Raw genomic sequence first — 22500 nt, forward strand, 5'->3', positions numbered from 1 at the left:
CGATTGCCATTGCGTGTTTCTTGGTCTCCCGGGGCATCCGTGTAATGTTCTTGATATTGTGAAGCTCCGTGATCTAAGACAAACAGAACAACAAAACATTAGCCAAATCAACAAGACGACAGCTGAGGGGACAGGTCACGGAAACACCGTCTAGTAATGTTAGCTTTTCTTGTTTTTCTTGTCTGAAAAAGTTGCCGAGATAAATTCGTTGTTCGACTTGCTCCCTTAACTGATCATTTTTCATCTTAAATTACTATTGGTGATGTTCTGTACATGCAGAATTGCAAAACAAACTTTAATTGTATCATATTTATTTACACAATATTCATATTTCATCAACTCTGTTGAAAGGAGCTATATGAATGCAATTCATTACCACTACTATCGTTGTATTTAGGGAAATCAAAGGAAATTGTGTGAAGAAGACCATTTATATTGTGTAATGGACTATAACAAGCTCGTCATATACATTATGGATCAACACAGTCTCCTAAATGACAGTTTGGATTTCCATTGGTCTGGCTCTAACTAAAAAAACAACAAGAGCAATTGGTGAAACTGCTTCACTTTGCACACGGCCAATAAAGATCCAATCAATACTCAGGAGCAGAATCAAAAGCTCCTAAATCATGTTAACTCTGGGAGTTAACAGTCATTTAATTGAATATCTTGTGCATTTATAGGACTGTTTTCTTCAACAATCCTCTCTGTTCGCTGCTGGACAGATAAGAGCCATTACATTATTGTAGAGCGCTCGCTCAGAGCCAACCGTGGGCACAATGCCAGCCTGATGGGAATGTATGTACCTGATGGGAATGGCTCACTGCCGTATACTCTAGTAAAATGTGTGTGTGTGTGTGCGTGCGAGTGTTCGTCCCTGCGTGCGTGTTTCCTATATAGTAAAAACCTGACTGTTAGAGATCAGTGCCACGAGCCATGCTAACATGCAGAATAAAGATTTCTACATTTGATTTGATTATTGCTAGTGAAATAAATTCAATTTTCCATAAGCATTTTCCGTTCAAGACTGTTGTGAAACTGCATCACAAGGCAGTGTGATGATGAGGTTGTACAAAATGTATTGAATATCATTATCCTCAGTGTTCATTATCCAGACAATAGCATTGATACCATCTGTTTGCATCGCTGATGTGAGGAAGTGAATAGGAAGTCAATATGGTTCATATCTTAACCCAGAAACATAATTATAACACAGAACTGGCAGCAAAAACCACATCAGCACTGGAGCCTCCTCTCCTCTCCTCTCCTCTCCTCTCCTCTCCTCTCCTCTCCTCTTTGATGATCTTCTCTTTCCTCTAGGAACATAGCCACAAAGCTATTGTCAAGAATATAGCCCAAAGGCATAAACTCTCTAAAAGTTACTTCTCTACAGTTTACTGCTTATTTATTTACGGTTTATGAACCAAGCCATTGGTAGCATCATATGGCTGCAAATGCCTTTGTCAAAAGCTCATGACATAGAGGCAGCCAAAACATCAAACAAGTGAGACAGGGAGTGGGTCCTGCTGAATTATTTTTGGGAATTATTCAGTTGTATACACCGAGTCAATATTCAGGTAATAATAAGGAATTCCCCTTGACCACACCCACAAATTGGGGAAAACAAACATTATTTCCCAATGACACCCAGTGTAAAAGAGACAACTTTGTCGTCGTTTTTTGTTTAATGTGCAAAACTCATAGAGACATACCCCAAGCGACTTACAGCTGTAATCGCAGCAAAAGGTGGCGCTACAAAGTATTAACTTAAGGGGGCTGAATAATTTTGCACGCCCAATTTTTCAGTGTTTGATTTGTTAAAAAAGTTTGAAATATCCAATAAATGTCGTTCCACTTCATGATTGTGTCCCACTTGTTGTTGATTCTTCACAAAAAAATACAGTTTTATATCTTTATGTTTGAAGCCTGAAATGTGGCAAAAGGTCGCAAACTTCAAGGGGGCCGAATACTTTCGCAAGGCACTGTATGTGTGTGGAAAACATTAAATCACAGGTAATACATTTCACTTGTTTAATATACTCAGTTTGTACTGAAAGTCCATTCCCTACTTGTAGCTGTAAAATCCGTTTGTTTGTGTTGTTGGGAAGCCCTATGATATAAAACGTTCTATGTAGTGAGAACGCTCCGGAGCAGGCAATGTTGAAAAGTCATCTTTAGACATGTTGTACTTTTCTTAAATCTAGTTTTGTAATTTATTAAAACAAGCAGACAACAAGAAAATTGCTTTGAAAAAGGTCATGTTTTAGCTGTGACCTAGGTAACCACAGGTTATTTTTCTGACAGGTGGGCGTGGCCGCAACGTTCTATCTACGCAGCACCCTTCGAAACACAAAAGCAAATCCACTGTTGTTGTTGTTGTTGTTGTTTTTAAGTTTTCTCTGGAGCACTGTTCTGGAATCCCTCGGATGAAACCTTTCCTAATCTGTGTGGGGATTCTAGGGAAGCGTTTTCATGTGCACTGGGGAGCACTGTGTTGGAAGCATTATCAGGTGCACTGGTGCATGTGTTCAGTCATCACTCACTTTGCTGTGGGTAGCAGACATCTCTAGGAGAGGTTAACACTACACAGGCATTTCAATTTGATGGAATGATGTAGTATACAAAGTTACGTAGCTATTGCAAATCAGCATAGGCCTCCAGTCAGTCAACCCCTTGATGAGGTGGGGAAGTGACTGATAACTAATGATAGTGTATTAGACAGTGTGTTATAGCCTCTCATAATACAGCCACATATTAAAGAGCCCAGACACATCAAACACTCTGGTGTCCCAGCAAGTCGCTATCTGAGGCCACATCTCCTCTCCTCCCATCACTACAGCAGAGCCACTTAACTCACTTAACATCATCCTTGCCACTGATAATGAGGCCTAATTGGGGTATTTTCAAAGGGTTTAATAAGCGGGGAGAGATATATTATATTCCAGATGATCCTCCTCAATGGAAGAGAAAGACCCCGCAGGAACGAGATAAAGCGTCCAAATGTGCCATAATAGATTCCGAACAGCAATCTTTACCCCATGTGGAATTATTTTATGAAAGACAAATACAATCATTTTTTGGGGTCGGTTTGTGCGTAATAGGATTTAACCGATTGATGTGTAATAAAATAAGTGCTTGGCAATATTGTCTGAGGGGAAATGGTGGTTGGGGCTTGTTATTGGGTAAAAATGAGTTGTGTCTAAGTTGTGATGGGAGGCGGTGTCGTTAAAAGGGTCGACAAACTCAGACAAATGAATTTCTGTCTGGCGTTGTGCTGCGTCTAAAAACATATCTGTCTACTGAGTGTACCCTTCATATCAAGACAGAAATATTTTGGAGAGCCAATGATGTGAATATTGATATGAATATATATATATATATATATAGAAATACATATATATATATATATATATATATATATATATATATATATATATATATATATATATATATAGTGCCTTGCGAAAGTATTCGGCCCCCTTGAACTTTGCGACCTTTTGCCACATTTCAGGCTTCAAACATAAAGATATAAAACTGTATTTTTTTGTGAAGAATCACCAACAAGTGGGACACAATCATGAAGTGGAACGACATTTATTGGATATTTCAAACTTTTTTAACAAATCAAAAACTGAAAAATTGGGCGTGCAAAATTATTCAGCCCCTTTACTTTCAGTGCAGCCAACTCTCTCCAGAAGTTCAGTGAGGATCTCTGAAGTATCCAATGTTGACCTAAATGACTAATGATGATAAATACAATCCACCTGTGTGTAATCAAGTCTCCGTATAAATGCACCTGCACTGTGATAGTCTCAGAGGTCCGTTAAAAGCGCAGAGAGCATCATGAAGAACAAGGAACACACCAGGCAGGTCCGAGATACTGTTGTGAAGAAGTTTAAAGCCGGATTTGGATACAAAAAGATTTCCCAAGCTTTAAACATCCCAAGGAGCACTGTGCAAGCGATAATATTGAAATGGAAGGAGTATCAGACCACTGCAAATCTACCAAGACCTGGCCGTCCCTCTAAACTTTCAGCTCATACAAGGAGAAGACTGATCAGAGATACAGCCAAGAGGCCCATGATCACTCTGGATGAACTGCAGAGATCTACAGCTGAGGTGGGAGACTCTATCCATAGGACAACAATCAATCGTATATTGCACAAATCTGGCCTTTATGGAAGAGTGGCAAGAAGAAAGCCATTTCTTAAAGATATCCATAAAAAGTGTTGTTTAAAGTTTGCCACAAGCCACCTGGGAGACACACCAAACATGTGGAAGAAGGTGCTCTGGTCAGATGAAACCAAAATTGAACTTTTTGGCAACAATGCAAAACGTTATGTTTGGCGTAAAAGCAACACACCATCCCCACTGTCAAACATGGTGGTGGCAGCATCATGGTTTGGGCCTGCTTTTCTTCAGCAGGGACAGGGAAGATTGTTAAAATTGATGGGAAGATGGATGGAGCCAAATACAGGACCATTCTGGAAGAAAACCTGATGGAGTCTGCAAAAGACCTGAGACTGGGATGGAGATTTGTCTTCCAACAAGACAATGATCCAAAACATAAAGCAAAATCTACAATGGAATGGTTCAAAAATAAACATATCCAGGTGTTAGAATGGCCAAGTCAAAGTCCAGACCTGAATCCAATCGAGAATCTGTGGAAAGAACTGAAAACTGCTGTTCACAAATGCTCTCCATCCAACCTCACTGAGCTCGAGCTGTTTTGCAAGTAGGAATGGGAAAAAAATTCAGTCTCTCGATGTGCAAAACTGATAGAGACATACCCCAAGCGACTTACAGCTGTAATCGCAGCAAAAGGTGGCGCTACAAAGTATTAACTTAAGGGGGCTGAATAATTTTGCATGCCCAATTTTTCAGTTTTTGATTTGTTAAAAAAGTTTGAAATATCCAATAAATGTCGTTCCACTTCATGATTGTGTCCCACTTGTTGTTGATTCTTCACAAAAAAATACAGTTTTATATATTTATGTTTGAAGCCTGAAATGTGTCAAAAGGTCGCAAAGTTCAAGGGGGCCGAATACTTTCGCAAGGCACTGTATATATAGTTGAAGTCGGAAGTTTACATACACTTAGGTTTGAGTCATTAAAACTAGTTTTTCAACCACTCCACAAATTTATTTTTTTGGCAAGTCGGTTAGGACATCTACTTTGAGCATGACACAAGTCATTTTTCCAACAATTGTTTACAGACAGATTATTTCACTTACAATTCACTGTATCACAATTCCAGTGGGTCAGAAATTTACATACACTAAGTTGACTGTGCCTTTAAACAGCTTGGAAAATTCCAGAAAATGATTTCATGGCTTTAGAAGCTTCTGATAGGCTAATTGTGTAGTGTATGCATAACTGGCTGCAGGGAAGTCAGGCGCAGGAGAGCAGAATTGGGTAGCAAACGGAGCCCTTTATTACGGCGAACAGACACACGGCACTGAGAACAATAAACAAATACGGGTTACATAACCCGGGCCAAACCAGTCTGACGTGCACATACACGTGCACATACACGTAACAACAAACAATTCCACTCACAGACATGGGGGGAACAGAGGGTTAAATACTCGTCAAATAATGAGGGAATGTAAACCAGGTGTGTGGGAAAACAAGACAAATGGAAAATGAAAAGTGGATCGGCGATGGCTAGAAGACTGGTGACGTCGACCACCGAACGCCGCCCGAACAAGGAGAGGAACCGACTTCGGCAGAAGTCGTAACAAATTGACATAATTTGAGTCAATTGGAGGAGTACCTGTGGATGTATTTCAATGCCTACCTTCAAACTCAGTGCCTCTTTGCTTGACATCATGGGAAAAATCAAAACAAATATAAAGTATAAACCACCAAAAAAAGCCAGACTATGGTTTGCAACTGCACATGGGGACAAAGATCGTACTTTTTGGAGAAATGTCCTCTGGTCTGATGAAACAAAAATAGAACTGTTTGGCCATAATGACCATCGTTATATTTTGGGAAAAAAGGGGGAGGCTTGCAAGCTGAAGAACACGTGAAGCACGGGGGTGGCAGCATCATGTTGTGGGGGTGCTTTGCTGCAGGAGGGACTGGTGCACTTCACAAAATAGATGGCATCATGTGGCAGAATAAGTATGTGGATATATTGAAGCAACATCTCAAGACATCAGTCAGGAAGTTAAAGCTTGGTTGCGAATGGGTCTTCCAAATGAACAATGACCCCAAGCATACTTCCAAAGTTGTGGCAAAATGACTTAAGGACAACAAAGTCAAAGTATTGGAGTGGCCATCACAAAGTCCTGACCTCAATCCCGTTGAAAATGTGTGGGCAGAACTGAAAACGCGCGTGTGAGCAAGGAGGCCTACAAACCTGGCTCAGTTACACCAGCTCTGTCAGGAGGAATGGGCCAAAATTCACCCAACTTATTGTGGAAGGCTACCCGAAACATTTGACCAACGTTAAACAATTTAAAGGCAATGCTACCAAATACTAATTGAGTGAATGTAAACTTCTGACCCACTGGGAAAGTGAGGAAATAAATAAAAGCTGAAATAAATCCTTCTCTCTACTATGATTCTGACATTTCACATTCTTAAAATAAAGTGGTGATCTTAACTGACCAAAGACATGGAATTTTTTACAAGGATTAAATGTCAGGAATTGTGAAAAACTGAGTTTACATGTAGTTGGCCGAGGTGCATGTAAACTTCCGACTTAAACTGTATTTACCTTGTGAAAGCTTCTGAAGTATGCTGCCTTCTCATCTTGGTATTTCTCTAACCGTCTGGGGCCTTTACTGGACGCCTTCTTAAACACCAGCCAGCACCTCTTGAAGATCTGTGGAGAACACATGAGTAACAGAACCATGAGAATACCATCAAAAGAACCCCAAACCAGGGAGATGTTCCCCTGAAGAATCGGGTCAGCCACCCAAACAAGGGAGATGTTCCCCTCAAGAATCTGATTAGAAACCCAAACCAGAAAGATGTTCCCCTGGTGAACCTGATCAGAAGAACCCCAAACCAGGGAGACGTTCCTCCCAAGAATCTGATCAGACACCCAAACCAGAGAGATGTTACCCTCAAGAATCTGATCAGAAACACAAACCAGAGAGATGTTCCCCTGAAGAACCTGTTCAGATACCAAAATCAGAGAGATGTACTTCTGAAGAACCTGATCAGAAACTCAAACCAGAGAGACGTTCCCCTGAAGAACCTGATCAGAACCCCAAACCAGGGAGATGTACAGTAATAAACAAGACTAAAAACCAGCACGCAATGCAACCTTTGAAGTTTGAAAAAAGACGTAACTGATTACACAGCCAAACAAAACAAAATGCTGACATTGTCAAGGGCATTTTTTATCATAACACAATGAAAGGTATTCATTTAAAACATTGGGCTGAGTGTAAAACAAAAAAACAACAAAAAAACTAAAAAATGCATTTGATACATTAATAAGCATCTTCACTAATTCATTTTTCCAAGCATTCCAGCCAGCCTGTCTCATCATTTATCTGTGTGGATATTAATCCAGACTCAATGAGATGCTCACCGGTGCATCACCACATCAATAACTCAAAGAGCAAATGCTTTCCTCTCAGTCAACTGAAACTGGGCTGTTTGTGCATTCATCTATTTAGCAATCTAGACCTATTTGTTTGGATGCACTGCTACTGCACAGTCACAGATACACATACACACACCCACGCACACCCCCACAGCCGCACACACACACTGTGTGCCTAAGGGCCACAATAAGGTCAACATCGAAAGGGGACATACTCGCTCAAAAACGGTCCCTAACTCTCACCGTCACACAAGAGGGAGAGAGAGAGACATCCTTCAGTTTATTTCTGTGCGTATAACATTGTAACGACACGACAAAGTCATGTTAAAATGTTGACAGCTGAAATGTCCCGGTGTTTAGTGAGAGATGAGAAAGCAGTGTAATAGTAGCTCCCTTTGTGTTGGCTTTCTCAGAGGTAGCCTACTGATGTAGCTTAGTGAGTATTGATTAGCTGACCAAAGTCTGGGGTACACCCCCCCCCCCTGCAGGGACTTAGAACTCTCTGGATCACACACACACACACACAGAGAGAGAGACACACACAGATAGACAAACACACACACTGTGTGCCAAAGAGCCACAACAAGGTCAAGATTGAAAAAGGGACACAGACAATCAAAAACTCTTCCGTCTCTTTAAAAAAAGAACTCCACAATCATCTCTCCACTTCATTCTCCTCTGTCTGTCTGTCTGTCTGTCTCTCTCCACTTCATTCTCTCTCTCGTTTTGTATTTTTTTTATCATGAAGGGTACATTGAATAAGACCAGAATAATCCACATCTGAATACCTTATTCTACAGTATTTTCTTATTCTAGTAGTACATCCATAACCTATATCATCCATAGCCTATATCCTCCATTGCCTAAATCATCCATGGTCTATATCATCCATAACCTATATCATCCATAACCTATATCATCCATAGCCTTTATCATCCATAGCCTATATCATCCATAGTCTATATCATCCATAGTCTATATCATCCATAACCTATATCATCCATAGCCTATATCATCCATAGCCTATATCATCCATAGTCTATATCATCCATAGTCTATATCATCCATAACCTATATCATCCATAACCTATAACATCCATAGCCTATAACATCCACAATCTATATCATCCATAACATATATCATCCATCATCTATATCATCCATAGCCTATATCATCCATAGTCTATATCATCCATAACATATATCATCCATAGCCTATATCATCCATAGTCTATATCATCCATAGTCTATATCATCCATAACCTATATCATCCATAACCTATAACATCCATAGCCTATAACATCCACAATCTATATCATCCATAACATATATCATCCATCATCTATATCATCCATAGCCTATATCATCCATAGCCTATATCATCCATAACATATATCATCCATCATCTATATCATCCATAGCCTATATCATCCATAGTCTATATCATCCATAGTCTATATCATCCATAACCTATATCATCCATAGTCTATATCATCCATAGTCTATATCATCCATAGTCTATATCATCCATAGTCTATATCATCCATAGTCTATATCATCCATAACCTATATCATCCATAACCTATAACATCCATAGCCTATAACATCCACAATCTATATCATCCATAGTCTATATCATCCATCACCTATATCATCCATAGCCTATATCATCCATAGTCTATATCATCCATAACATATATCATCCATAGCCTATATCATCCATAGTCTATATCATCCATAGTCTATATCATCCATAGTCTATATCATCCATAGCCTATATCATCCATAGTCTATATCATCCATAGTCTATATCATCCATAGTCTATATCATCCATAACCTATAACATCCATAGCCTATAACATCCACAATCTATATCATCCATAACATATATCATCCATCATCTATATCATCCATAGCCTATAGCATCCATAGTCTATATCATCCATAACATATATCATCCATCATCTATATCATCCATAGCCTATATCATCCATAGTCTATATCATCCATAGTCTATATCATCCATAACCTATAACATCCATAGCCTATAACATCCACAATCTATATCATCCATAACATATATCATCCATCATCTATATCATCCATAGCCTATAGCATCCATAGTCTATATCATCCATAGTCTATATCATCCATAGTCTATATCATCCATAGCCTATATCATCCATAGCCTATATCATCCATAACATATATCATCCATCATCTATATCATCCATAGCCTATATCATCCATAGTCTATATCATCCATAGTCTATATCATCCATAACCTATAACATCCATAGCCTATAACATCCACAATCTATATCATCCATAACATATATCATCCATCATCTATATCATCCATAGCCTATAGCATCCATAGCCTATAGCATTCATATCCTATATCATTCATAACAGAGCAGACACTGAAAGTGAAAGATCCTAAGTCATTGTAACTTTTTACATCCTTATACTACTACCGTGTGATTTACTCTGACTCTGCGATGTCAGTTGAAGATGTCACACATCCCCTCTGTGGTCTGTTAATACTTTATATCTCCCTGACAGCTTGGCTCACGGACCTCTTGGCTCGCATCCACTTTATTATCCTAATATAATTCTTGTATGGCATCCGGAAAGACCAGGGAAGGTGTCCTCTACCCTTAATGGTCTGTGTAAATGCATAAAGCGCTTCTCTGTCTCCAACAGAGTGATTTAAACCAAATACAAATATACAGCTCATTAATGATAAATGCAATAGCTTGAGATTGTTGTGATATTGTGCACTTAAATAGAGCATGTAGCAACTTTGGGATGACTGGAACACCGTTGTGAAAACTGTAGTGCACTTAAAATATGCACTTATCTGAAGTGCACTTATAAGGAGTCAACTATAACTTATTAGGCCTAATACCATATCTAGGGGCTTCATGTTGGAGAAGAGGATCTCTTAACTTCCTGTCTGAGATAGCTAGCTGATATTGATCTGTGTGATGTATGATTATCACTCTCTGCATCGTCATGGTGGGGGGGACTGTGTATCCAGGATTCATTTGTTTACTCTATAAAAGGAACACAGCGCCTGAACTTCGCACTCCAGGTAATTGACTGGAGTGAATTCCTGCCTTGGTTCTTATCTGCTCTGTTCCTACTGATGGGCCTCGGGGCCATTAGTGAACCTCATGACTATTATACAGAGAAAACAAGAGAGAGAAAAAGGGAGAGAGAGAGAAAGAGAGAGAAAGGGATGGAAAGAGCAAGAGAGAGAGAGATGGGGGAAGAGAGGGGCAGAGAGAGAGAGAGAGAGAGAGAGAGAGAGAGAGAAGTACACAACCTAATGCTTTAATGTAGAATGGGACACTTAAGGTAATGATGGGCTGTACCTATAAAGTGCTTTCTTACTTCTGCATTTATTAATCAGGACACAAGAGGCCATAGTCAATAACCAATCTATTTTCTGAATAGTTTACCTAAGGACAAAACAACAGCATATTACATTAAACCCCAAGAGGTAAGAATGAGCTGTCTGGTCGTTGATCATAACCTACAGATCCAGTATGTGGCAAGTCATAGGGAAACTGACTCAACTGTTGTGTCAAAATCCCTTCTGGGGCGATGAAACAAAACCATTCATTGCCTACCAAACACAAAGTAATTCACTCTGAGAATGCTGAGATTAAGTCATTACAACGCTACAAAAGCAAGCTCAGAGAGATAGCTACAGTGTCGATGAGAACACAAGGTATGAAGGAAAAGGCTTAATTTCGCCTGTTCCACAGTTGCCAAATGCTTTGTCAAGGAGGGCCTATTCCTGGCAGTGTTTCTAGGTGTTACTTAGGAGGACTCTTACACTGATTTTAATTACATGGAGGTGAATGAGACTCTGCAGCTTCTAGAATGTGTGACTAATTAGAATGCTGGAACATTATTCCATGCGAGGGTGAGTGTGTGAGTGTATTTGTGTGTTGCCGCAGAACAAAGCCTCATCGCCCAGAAATAAAAAAATATATATTATCAAGAAAAAGGGATGTTATGGGAGTGCAATCAGCATCTTTTCTTTGAGGTGCGATCTGAGTAGCAGAGGATGAAAGCACTGGTTTCTACTACAATAGCCCATTCAATTTGTGTGAAGAATTACCCCCAGAGAAATGTTGCTGTAGCTACTGTATGTTGCTGTCTTTTGACTGTAACAAATAACCCTTTTCCATTTTTCTACAAGAGCTTTAAAAGAAAACTATTATATTTTTCATGCTGCTTTAGTCCCTTATTGTATAACAAAGCAACTACACTGAAATGATTTGTATACAAGCGGTACACAAGGTACCCAATGAGAACTATATTGATTTCAGTGTGGAAATAAACCAATTGTACAAAACACCAACAAGTATGGCTCACAAAGACATATTATGGCCAAAAGAACAGACTAAATGCATCACAGTGTAGCTTTGTTCACCAGCTTTGACCTGCCTCTCAGCAGAGGTCCAGAGGCTGAATATGGACTGGAGCACATCTCTCGGCTCTCTGAGGCAGAGACATGCTGATTGCACTCTGAAATCTCAATGGCTGATTAATCACTGGAAGTCCTGACCTGTCTTTATGAGTGTTCAGAACAACCCAGACCTTCCAATCATAACACTCCTCTTCACAGATGTTTCAGATCAGAATACTATTCAATGCTCAGCACACAAACAGGTCCAATATGTCGTAAATATTTAGCCATGACAACCTATTGTACATACAGTACGATCACAAACCAATGATATCCTATATGGGTAGTAGGACTGAGTGTTTCTTCAGGATACATGACTCATACAAAATGCTAGAGGCAGAGGCCACAAGCATTTTGGATCGAAAGTAAACTGGGTCATGAAAATGCACTTTGCAATAATTTGGGGTTTTCTGAAGTTGAAAACAAACTAATTTAAAATATTTTTTTTTACCATCTCTGTGCCATAGTTTGTTTTGTGCAGTGAAAGCTTCCTGAGTATGATCTTAGCTGATCAAAAGACAACAGAACACAGCTGGAGATGAGTGTGTGTGTGTGTGTGTGTGTGTGTGTGTGTGTGTGTGTGTGTGTGTGTGTGTGTGTGTGTGTGTGTGCGTGCATCCCAGCCAGCCTGCATGTGTGACCTTTCGTGCTCCAACAGGAGGAGACATGACAGCCAGCTGTGTGGGACTGAGGAAGAGATTCTCTCCTCACCTTTATATGTCTGGATACACACCTGGGGAAGCAGCTGGCACAGCCCTGGGCTTGCTCATTAGCTGTGCGTGTGTGTGTGTGTGTGTGTGTGTGTGTGTGTGTGTGTGTGTGTGTGTGTGCGCGTGTGCGTGTGCGTGTGCGTGTGTGTGTGTGTGTGTGTGTGTGTGTGTGTGTGTGTGTGTGTGTGTGTGCGTGCGTGTGTGTGCGTGCGTGTAACGGAGGCAGTCCAGTTTGTAGTCAACCTGTTATTTTCAAGACAGAGTGCTTTAGCGCCCACAAGACTACTTTATCCGAGCAAATAATATTCTAATTCTACTTAAACTGCATCAAATTCATGGAACAGAGGCAGTAAAAGTGCCCCTTTAGAAGTAAAGAGGTGAAATCACATTTTAAACCCTGGTAATAAGTCACCACAGTCATTTCCTGTAAGTGGCCCCTGATGCTAAGTCCCTCCATTAACTTCTCTCAGAACATTGTGAAAGTTTCAGCGTTATTGAAGATGTGTCTGGCCTCTCAATAAAACATAAGCGAACTCCCCCGTAGGCACATTACTCACCTGCTGAACGGGCGGAGAAACCGTCTAAAGACATGAAAATGATTTCCAATGACAGCTACTGTAGCTCCAGGTATATGACTTCTCTCACATCTGCTAAAAATAGCAAAGCCTGTCTGCAAGTTCTGTTCAGGAACGAACAGAGTTTAATATTGAAACATAATGAAAACCTCAGAGAGACGTGTGCTCACAGTAACATCCACTAGTTCTCAGGTGCTGGGTAAGAGGACAAATGTAATGTTGAGATGAGACCAGAACTCTGGTTTATGTTTCCAGAAAGGGAAGATTGATTTGAAAAGGAAGCACAGATAGGATGAATGACAACTTTCGACCATTGCCTGAAGTTAACATTTTATTCTACAGCCTTAGGCTATTTCAGCTGATATTTACCAGCTTTTTTCCTTTTTCATTTAACTAATCAAGTCAGTTAAGAACAAATTCTTATTTACAAAGACAGCCTACCTCAGCCAAAACCGGACGACGCTGGGCCTATGGGACTCCCAATCAAAGCCAGTTGTGATACAGCCTGGAATCGAACCAGGGTCTGTCGTGACACCTCAAACACTGAGATGCAGTGCCTTAGACAGCTGCGCCACTCGGGAGCCCACTTCCATACAGTACTGTCTTGTACTTACTTCAACTAATTAAACTACGATACCAACATTTGTAACATAGTAGCATTTATTTCAATCAATCCCAAACACGCAGAAAAAGAACAATCCTCAACAACCATCCTATTGCCATTCTACAAAGTCACTTCTAAGCCAACACCAAATGAAAAACCTAGTAAAGTGTAACCAATATGGACGTAGCTACAGTAGCATGTAGCCCATACTCTTTCAGTACCATGGCCTGAGCTCCCCCCCCCCCCCCCCCCCACAGAGTGAACCATATTCCTATGGTGATAATGACTGCTGATGGACTATGACAGACCAGGCCCTGCAATATCAGCTGCTGCTGTTGGCAATCAATTTCAGACAGCGGCGGGCCAGCGCTGGGCCAGTACCGCGGTCCATCTTTATAATTTGATTTGTTATCCCGTCGGACAGTTGGTACAGCAATCATAGCAGCTATAATTCCCCCCCCCCCCCCTCACAGCCCCACCCCGCACAAGAACATTTCTACAATTTGACAGCAAATGTGATGACTAGAAATGTCTATTTAATTGCACCCGTGACCCTACTCCCTCCCTCCCAATCCTGAAAATTGTAAACGTACACCTTACCTCGATCACACTCCCAAATATCTCCCTAAAACACACACATCTACATCCATTCTCATCCCGACACTAAGCCACACATATATAGTAGCCACATACACAAACACACAAATGCTCATACACACACACATACACATACACACTCCCCATTCCCGCCACTTTAATATGTTTGGACATCCCATAATGTTGTAATTGGGCCCTGACTACAGCTGTTGGCGAGGTAGTAAGGCTGCTGCACCACGCCGCGCCCCAGTTAATCATAGATTACTTTATCTGGGCCACTCCAAATCCTCATGTGTCAACAGTGCTACCTCAGAGCCATGTAATCACTGCATCCCCTCTTTCCATCTCTCTCGCTTTCTTTCTCTCTCCCTCCATCTCTCTCTTTCAATCTCTCTCCCTCCATCTCTCTCTTTCAATCTCTCTCGCTTTCTCTCTCCCTCCATTTCTCTCTTTCAATCTCTCTCGCTTTCTCTCTCCCTCCTCTCTCTTTCAATCTCTCTCGCTTTCTCTCTCCCTCCATCTCTCTCTTTCAATCTCTCTCCCTCCATCTCTCTCTTTCAATCTCTCTCGCTTTCTCTCTCCCTCCATCTCTCTCTTTCAATCTCTCTCCCTCCATCTCTCTCTTTCAATCTCTCTCGCTTTCTCTCTCCCTCCATCTCTCTCTTTCAATCTCTCTCCCTCATCTCTCTCTTTCAATCTCTCTCGCTTTCTCTCTCCCTCCTCTCTCTTTCAATCTCTCTCCCTCCATCTCTCTCTTTCAATCTCTCTCGCTTTCTCTCTCCCTCCATCTCTCTTTTTCAATCTCTATCGCTTTCTCTCTCCCTCCATCTCTCTCTTTCAATCTCTCTCCCTCCATCTTTCTCTTTCAATCTCTCTCGCTTTCTCTCTCCCTCCATCTCTCTCGTTCAATCTCTATCGCTTTCTCTCTCCCTCCATCTCTCTTTCAATCTCTCTCGTTTTCTCTCTCCCTCCTTCTCTCTCTTTCAATCTCTCTCCCTCCATCTCTCTCTTTCGATCTCTCTCGCTTTCTCTCTCCCTCCATCTCTCTTTCAATCTCTCTCCCTCCATCTCTCTCTTTCAATCTCTCTCCCTCCATCTCTCTCGTTCAATCTCTCTCCCTCCTTCTCTCTCTTTCAATCTCTCTCCCTCCATCTCTCTCTTTCAATCTCTCTCGCTTTCTCTTTCCATCTCTCTCTTTCAATCTCTCTCTCTTTCTCTCTCCCTCCATCTCTCTCTTTCAATCTCTCTCGCTTTCTCTCTCCCTCCATCTCTCTCTTTCAATCTCTCTCCCTCCATCTCTCTCTTTCAATCTCTCTCATTTTATCTCTCCCTCCTCTCTCTTTCAATCTCTCTTGCTTTCTCTCTCCCTCCATCTCTCTCTTTCAATCTCTCGCTTTCTCCCTTCTTCCATCTCTCTCTTTCAGTCTCTCGCTTTTTCTCTCCCTCCATCTCTCTCTTTCAGTCTCTCTCGCTGTCTCTCTCTCTATATCTCTTTCTGTTGGGTTCTCTCTCTCTTTCTTACTCCCTTTCTCTCTCTCAGTTCAATTCAATTCAATTCCAGGGGCTTTATTAGCATGGGAAACGTGTTAACATTGCCACAGCAAGTGTGGTAGATAATATACAAAAGTGAAATAAACAATAAAAATGAACAGTAAACATTTAACATACAGAAGTTTCAAAACAATGAAGACTAATCCATGACAGAGTGTAAGATGAGAGAGAAAGAGAGAAAGAAGAGGAGAAGGGAGTGTGTGAAGAAGAAGAAGTGAAAAAGTAGTAGCTGTTGAGAAACTCTTTGCAGTGAGAAAAGTCTGGTTCAGAAGCCTGGAACACAGGTCTGGTGAAAGAGAGAACAACTGCATTTGGCTTCAGGCCGCCCTCCATTAGAAATAATGAGAAATTAGGCTATATAAACAGGACTTCTAGTTAGAAGCCTGTGAATAGATTATAACACACAAGACAACAAATAACAATTTTCCTCTTCAGCAGTAGAATATCTCTCATACTCTGCCCTCTCTGCTATTTCAGACCAGACTGGAGCTATTATGCTCTCATTCCACATCAATAAGCCATAGGACAAGCCCTGTTAAAAAACACACACAAATCTCATGCAAATATTCCTGTCAAGCACAGGCAACCAGGGCAGCGCTTTCCCTCATGTTTTCTTATTATCCTGGTTGTACTCTGGGGATGTTCGGCCCTTGTTGGCCACCGGGTGGTTGGAGCCGGGAACATTAGTTAAAATGTCAAACACAGCAGCAGATACAGTCAACACACCCTACAAAGCATACTTAAGAACAGGACCGAAATAGCAGCCAAATTATTCTCAAGGAGATATAGGTCAATATTGAGGTTTCTCCTCTCTGAGGTGTGGGGGAGAGAAGGGCACATGTTTCGGCTGTTGGAAACCACACAGTGTATTGCTCATGTCAGTACATACACACACACACACACACACACACACACACACACACACACACACACACACACACACACACACACACACACACACACACACACACACACACACACACACACACACACACACACACACACACACACACACACACACACACACACACACACACACACACACATATGCATAAACAGACACACACTTGATTGAGTTCTGGAGTCTTGGGGATAGCTGACCTGCCCTGGCTGTCAGAACATACATGTCTCATACAGAAATAGCAGTTGCAATAGTTCACAACATCTCGAAGAGAGAATAAAAACGGATTCAAGCACAGTTCCCTACAAGCATAATATATTGATGTTACTGGTTTGAAAAAATAATAATGTTGTATATACATTGTTTTATCCATTGTATTTCCTGGTGGGATTTCTGATTCCAATTGAGATGGTTGTATAACTGTGCCAACTGTTTGATGTGCGCAGGACGTTTCTACTGTGAAATACATTTTAAAATACTCTTCCAATTGGTTCACAGTGGATGGATTCTGCTCTCAGTCATCATCATGACAATTGCCTGCTCTTTAAAACATCCCTTATCCCAAAGCCTCTCGGTATTACAGCTTCAGTCAGCAATCCCGCCGCAGCCAGAGAGCAATTTCCATTTAATCTAACTACAAGGCTGAAGCAGCTCGTTGCTAGCTGTGTTCACAGACAATAACACAGAGACAAAAAAGGGATTTGACTATGCAAGAATAACCCTACTCCGTCTGTCTGTCTGAAGACAACGTATTCAGCCCAGCACAAACACAGACAAACAAAACAGGCCACGGCAATTTTTTTCTGAGTGTACTTGACAGTCTATTATTGTTTATGAGCATGGCTGTCTGAGTGTGGTCCTATATTCACTAGTATTGTATTCATTCTGTCTCCCGGCCTCAGCATGGGGAAACAGGCAGCATACACCTCACAACACACAGACATCTCAATTTAACCCCAGCTCATAATACTCAAGCCGTGTTGTAGGGACTGACGTTTGTAGCCTAGCCATTAGCGTGCTACATTTGCATCCATACGTTAGCCTCCATACGTTAGTGTCATTGTATTAGGCTAGCCATTAGCTTGGTCTCAGATATGTATGGGCAACGGTAGGCAGAGGAGTTGGCTAAACAAAAGCACATTGGCCTACAGATCTGGGACCAGGCTATTCAATATCCGATTATTTGTTTATCTGTCTTAAAAATCAGGTCATTTTTTTTGTATGGTTTTGTTTTATATATAGTACATGTCAAGGGGGAGGTGCCTTCCAAGCCGCTCTGTTTTTTGTGTCTGTTATTTACATCACCTGCACATGTTCTTTTCATGTACCTTTCAAAACTTCAGCATAATAGATCTTTTTTTGTTCTTATATGCAAATAAATAAATACAAAAAAGAAATCAAAAAGTGTAGGGCCAACTATATAAGCTAGGTACACAGGTGTGGGCTGTTGTGTGAAGACCAAATGGAAGCCAGCTAGCCTGTGAAGTGACCGATGGCAGCTGGCTCAAAGGAAACAAGGAAACAGCCTATCAAAAGGGATGAAAGAGGTCCTTTCTTTAGAGCTACGACACTTGACTATTCTAATAACGCTTAGCTGACCTTCATTATCATGTAAACACAACCTGGGGATGTGATTGCATGTAGTGCAAACCACTGCATCCGAGAGAGAGTATAATATTTGCATGTTGCAGGACCACATCATTATGCCTCTTTGTGTGTTTGAGGACACTTTGTATAAGAGAGTTGTTTGCTAGAATATCATCAGAGGACTAAGGATGGTAATTCTAGCCCAGTGGATCAGATACATCCTGAGGATTACTCCTAAAGTAGTACAGTAGGCTTACTGTTCACTGATGTTTTGGCTCCTAAAGTAGTACAGATGCTCTGGTTGGTTCGCTCATGCATTGGGGATCCATACATGTATGAAGCCATGTTTTGGCTGGCTCGCTGATGCCTTAAACTGGGACTGGGATGTATCCAAACTAGGTTATAACTAGGCTATATGCACAATGAGTTTTCCCTACTACTAAAATCCAAAGGGATCTCTTTCATACTGTAACTAACTTGATTTAGCTAATAGCCAGCCACTTTAACTAACAGTTTCCAAATGTAATTAAACACGTGTTAGAGGAAGAAGGAAAACATGGCCTTTTCGCTCAGAGTAAACATCAAAGGAAGTGTAGTGATGGAGTTCGTCATATTGTTTTTGTCTCATTTCCACTAAAGAACATACTCCATTGGAGTACATGGGCAGTGATTCAGAGTGACTGTGTGCAGTCTCAGCATGGAGCCATTGTGGAATGCAATTATCACTTCAGCTAACAGATTACTGGGCAGAATGAGAGGGAATCACTGGGATGCCAGGGGGAAGTGGGGAAGTGCGTAGGAAACATGCAGTTAGTTAGAGGAGTGTTTAGGGCACAGGAAGGTCAGGCGTGTGTGTGTGTGTGTGTGTGGAGGGGGAACTGTGTGTGTGCGTGTGTGTGTGTGATCTAAATGCCTGCTGCTCAGTACCTCACAGCATTAAGTCAGATTAGCTCAATGTCCACTGCTTGCATACAAAACATACTATACAATCTGCAAATGATCAATAGTTCAACCACTAAACCACTCTTTCTTACACATACTAATGCCACATTATAGGCGTTTTCCCATCCAGACAACTGTCCAAGACCTTCATGTTTGCCATGTCTTTATGAGTATGGAAGTCATTATTTTCTCCATTATGGCCCCATAAATGATTTCCATGGAAGTGACAGTGCCAGGGCTGGTATTGTACTCCATTTACAACTTCCTTTGGCAGACCTTATCCAAAATGAATTCCTCTAACAATAACTCTTGAGGAAATATTACAAGCTGTCTTAATAGAAAGTGGATCATATTGCGGGCGGACGAGACAGCACTCCATGTTTCTGTGTAACACTGTGACTCATTAGAAAGTAGTACATTTTTTTAAAAGCAGGCAGATACAGTAAGCCAGGCGCTGTGAGAAGGAAGCTGTTGTGCCATTTTACATAGTACTCAGCAGGACAGACAGGTAGCTTACTGCCAGCCCTGTATGGGGAGAGAAGTTAACTGTCACCTTCTTACTATTAAAAGAACTCCCATGAGAGAGAGCGAGAGAGAGAGAGAGAGAGAGAGAGAGAGAGGACTCATCTCTGAATAAATAGAAGCAAGCATCAACTCCTTGGTGAGTGCTGAGAGAGGTGATAGCTGTCAGAGCTTTGCCAACACACATGTCAACGTTACCTCTCATATTACAAATACATATTACAAATGTGTTGAAATAAATATTGTTTCTTAGGCTGAATGTTCATTATTCAAAGAATGTTGTATTTGGGAGTTTTTAATAATGCAGTGATCTTTGATTGAAAATGTATGATGTTTCTCTATTTAAAACAAGAGAAGAGTGTAGCGTGCACAAACAGGTAGCGTGCAAAAGTACAAACACACACACACACACACACACACACACACACAGAGAGAGACTGCCGTGACTAGGCCATGTGGATGGTTATGTGGATGTATAACTCCTTTACAGCTCCCTGATGAAAGCTAGCAAAGAGAGATTCATCAGATTACAAGTCATTACATCTCTAATTCTAAAATAAAGGTGTACCGCTTCCTGCTAAAAGCCTTTTTTCCTAAGAATAACTTCATACTTCATATTTCCTCCTCTACAGAAATTAAATATCCTATTTCAAGATCACACTATAACACAAAAACCACATACTTCCTGTTAACGCACACCTCTGAAATTAGATTGAGCTACAGGTAGATCAGATTTACACACACACGCATACACACACGCGCGCGCGCACTCACACACTCACACACAGGCATGAACCCATTGAGTTGTTCAGTAGGTTTGTGAGCCCAGAGGGATGGAGTGATTAATGAAGGGGAAAGAAGAGAAGAAGGGGATGTGAGAGATGGCGTTAAAGGAGCTACTAGCTATGATAGATACCTTTAGCCTCGGGACTTCATAGGTCAATCTCAAGTGTGTCCGTAGAAGATAATAACGCCATGGAGAATTATACAATTCAAATGGCGCTGTACATCATCAAATCTGTCATTCTAAACTGGGAGACGTTTGTACCTTGTGTTAATCCTGAGAGAAATGAATTATTCGCATTGCAAAAGCTACTGTTTATGTACAGGGTTCTATGATGCGTTTTGCAATTGTTTGTGATATCAGTAAAAGTGTTTGCAGTACATCCATTATCTCAGTCCTCCTTCACTTACATAGTATAGCCTATAGCCACACCGACAGGCTAAGGTAGTGAACCATGCACCAGTGCTTCACTATCAAGGTCAACGTCATTACCAAAAGGACAGAGTCATCCGAGGAAATGAGTGAGCTGTTTGAATAAAAAGAGCACAAATGATTATGCAATGAAATGTCTCAAGTGTCTGTCTCAAGTAAGGCGTTTTCTGATTGTGTCTCTCCCCTCTAGTTAAGAGGCTAGATGGTGCAGCAGTTGGCTCAGTCTGTGGTGCCAGAGCATCAGGGTATCAGGGATTGATTTGGGAGATTAAATTGTCGTGGTAGGGAGTCCTCTCCTCCCTCCATCCGCGCTGAGCTGTGACTTCTCCCCTCTCTGTGTGTGGATTAGTGAACTCTGCACTTTACAGAGCAGTTTATCACAAACACAATGAAAACACAAAGCTGCTGTTGGGAGTAGTCGGGACAGACAGCTTGATGTATTATTGAGAGGATTGAGAGAGGGGGAGAGAGGGAGACAGGGAGAAAGAGGCTGGGGTTTAGACACCGAGAGAGACCGAGGCGGGTGGGTCAGACAGAGAGAGAAAGGGAGGGAGAAAAAACCCCAGAGCAAACTAGAATACTATTTGGCCCTAAACAGAGAGTACACAGTGGCAGAATACCTGACCACTGTGACTGACACAAACTTAAGGAAAGCTTTGACTATGTACAGACTCAGTGAGCATAGCATTGCTATTGAGAAAGGCCGCCGTAGGCAGACCTGGCTCTAAGGAGAGGACAGGCTGCCCACAAAATGGAGAGGAAACTGAGCTGCATTTCCTAACCTCCTGCCAAATGTATGACCATATTAGAGACACATATTTCTCTCAGATTACACAGATCCACAAAGAATTAGAAAACAAACTCAATTTTGATTTAACTCCCATATCTACTGGGTGAAATACCACAGTCTGCCATCACAGCAGCAAGATTTGTGACCTGTTGCCACAAGAAAAGGGCAACCAGTAAAGAACAAAAACCATTGTAAATACAACCCATATTTATGTTTATTTCTTTTCCTTTTTGTACTTTAACTATTTGCACATCGTTACAACACTGTATATTGACATAATATGACATTTTAAATGTCTTTATTATTTTGGAACTTCTATGAGTGTAATGTTTACTGTTCATTTTTATTGTTTATTTCACTTTTGTTTATTATATACTTCACTTGCTTTGGCAATGTTAACATATTTTTCCCATGCCAATAAAGCTCTTAAATTGAAATTGAATTGATATT

The 22500-nt window shown here is 41.0% G+C and overlaps 1 protein-coding gene across 1 annotated transcript in view; it reads right to left on the reverse strand.

Moving 5' to 3' along the window:
• Nucleotides 1-22500, reverse strand: part of dok6 (docking protein 6) — an 83389-nt gene that overhangs the window by 54357 nt on the left and 6532 nt on the right. The window contains exons 2-3 of the mRNA XM_036935154.2: nt 6728-6835; nt 1-73 (exon numbers count right to left, since the gene is read on the reverse strand). The exon at nt 1-73 is cut by the window's left edge and continues 42 nt beyond it. Coding sequence (XP_036791049.1) covers nt 1-73; nt 6728-6835 — 181 coding nt within the window. The remainder of the gene's footprint in view (nt 74-6727; nt 6836-22500) is intronic.

The sequence above is a fragment of the Oncorhynchus mykiss genome, chromosome 11 (genome assembly GCF_057628025.1).
Source record: "Oncorhynchus mykiss isolate SJ-2025 chromosome 11, ASM5762802v1, whole genome shotgun sequence".
NCBI classification, from domain to species: domain Eukaryota; kingdom Metazoa; phylum Chordata; class Actinopteri; order Salmoniformes; family Salmonidae; genus Oncorhynchus; species Oncorhynchus mykiss.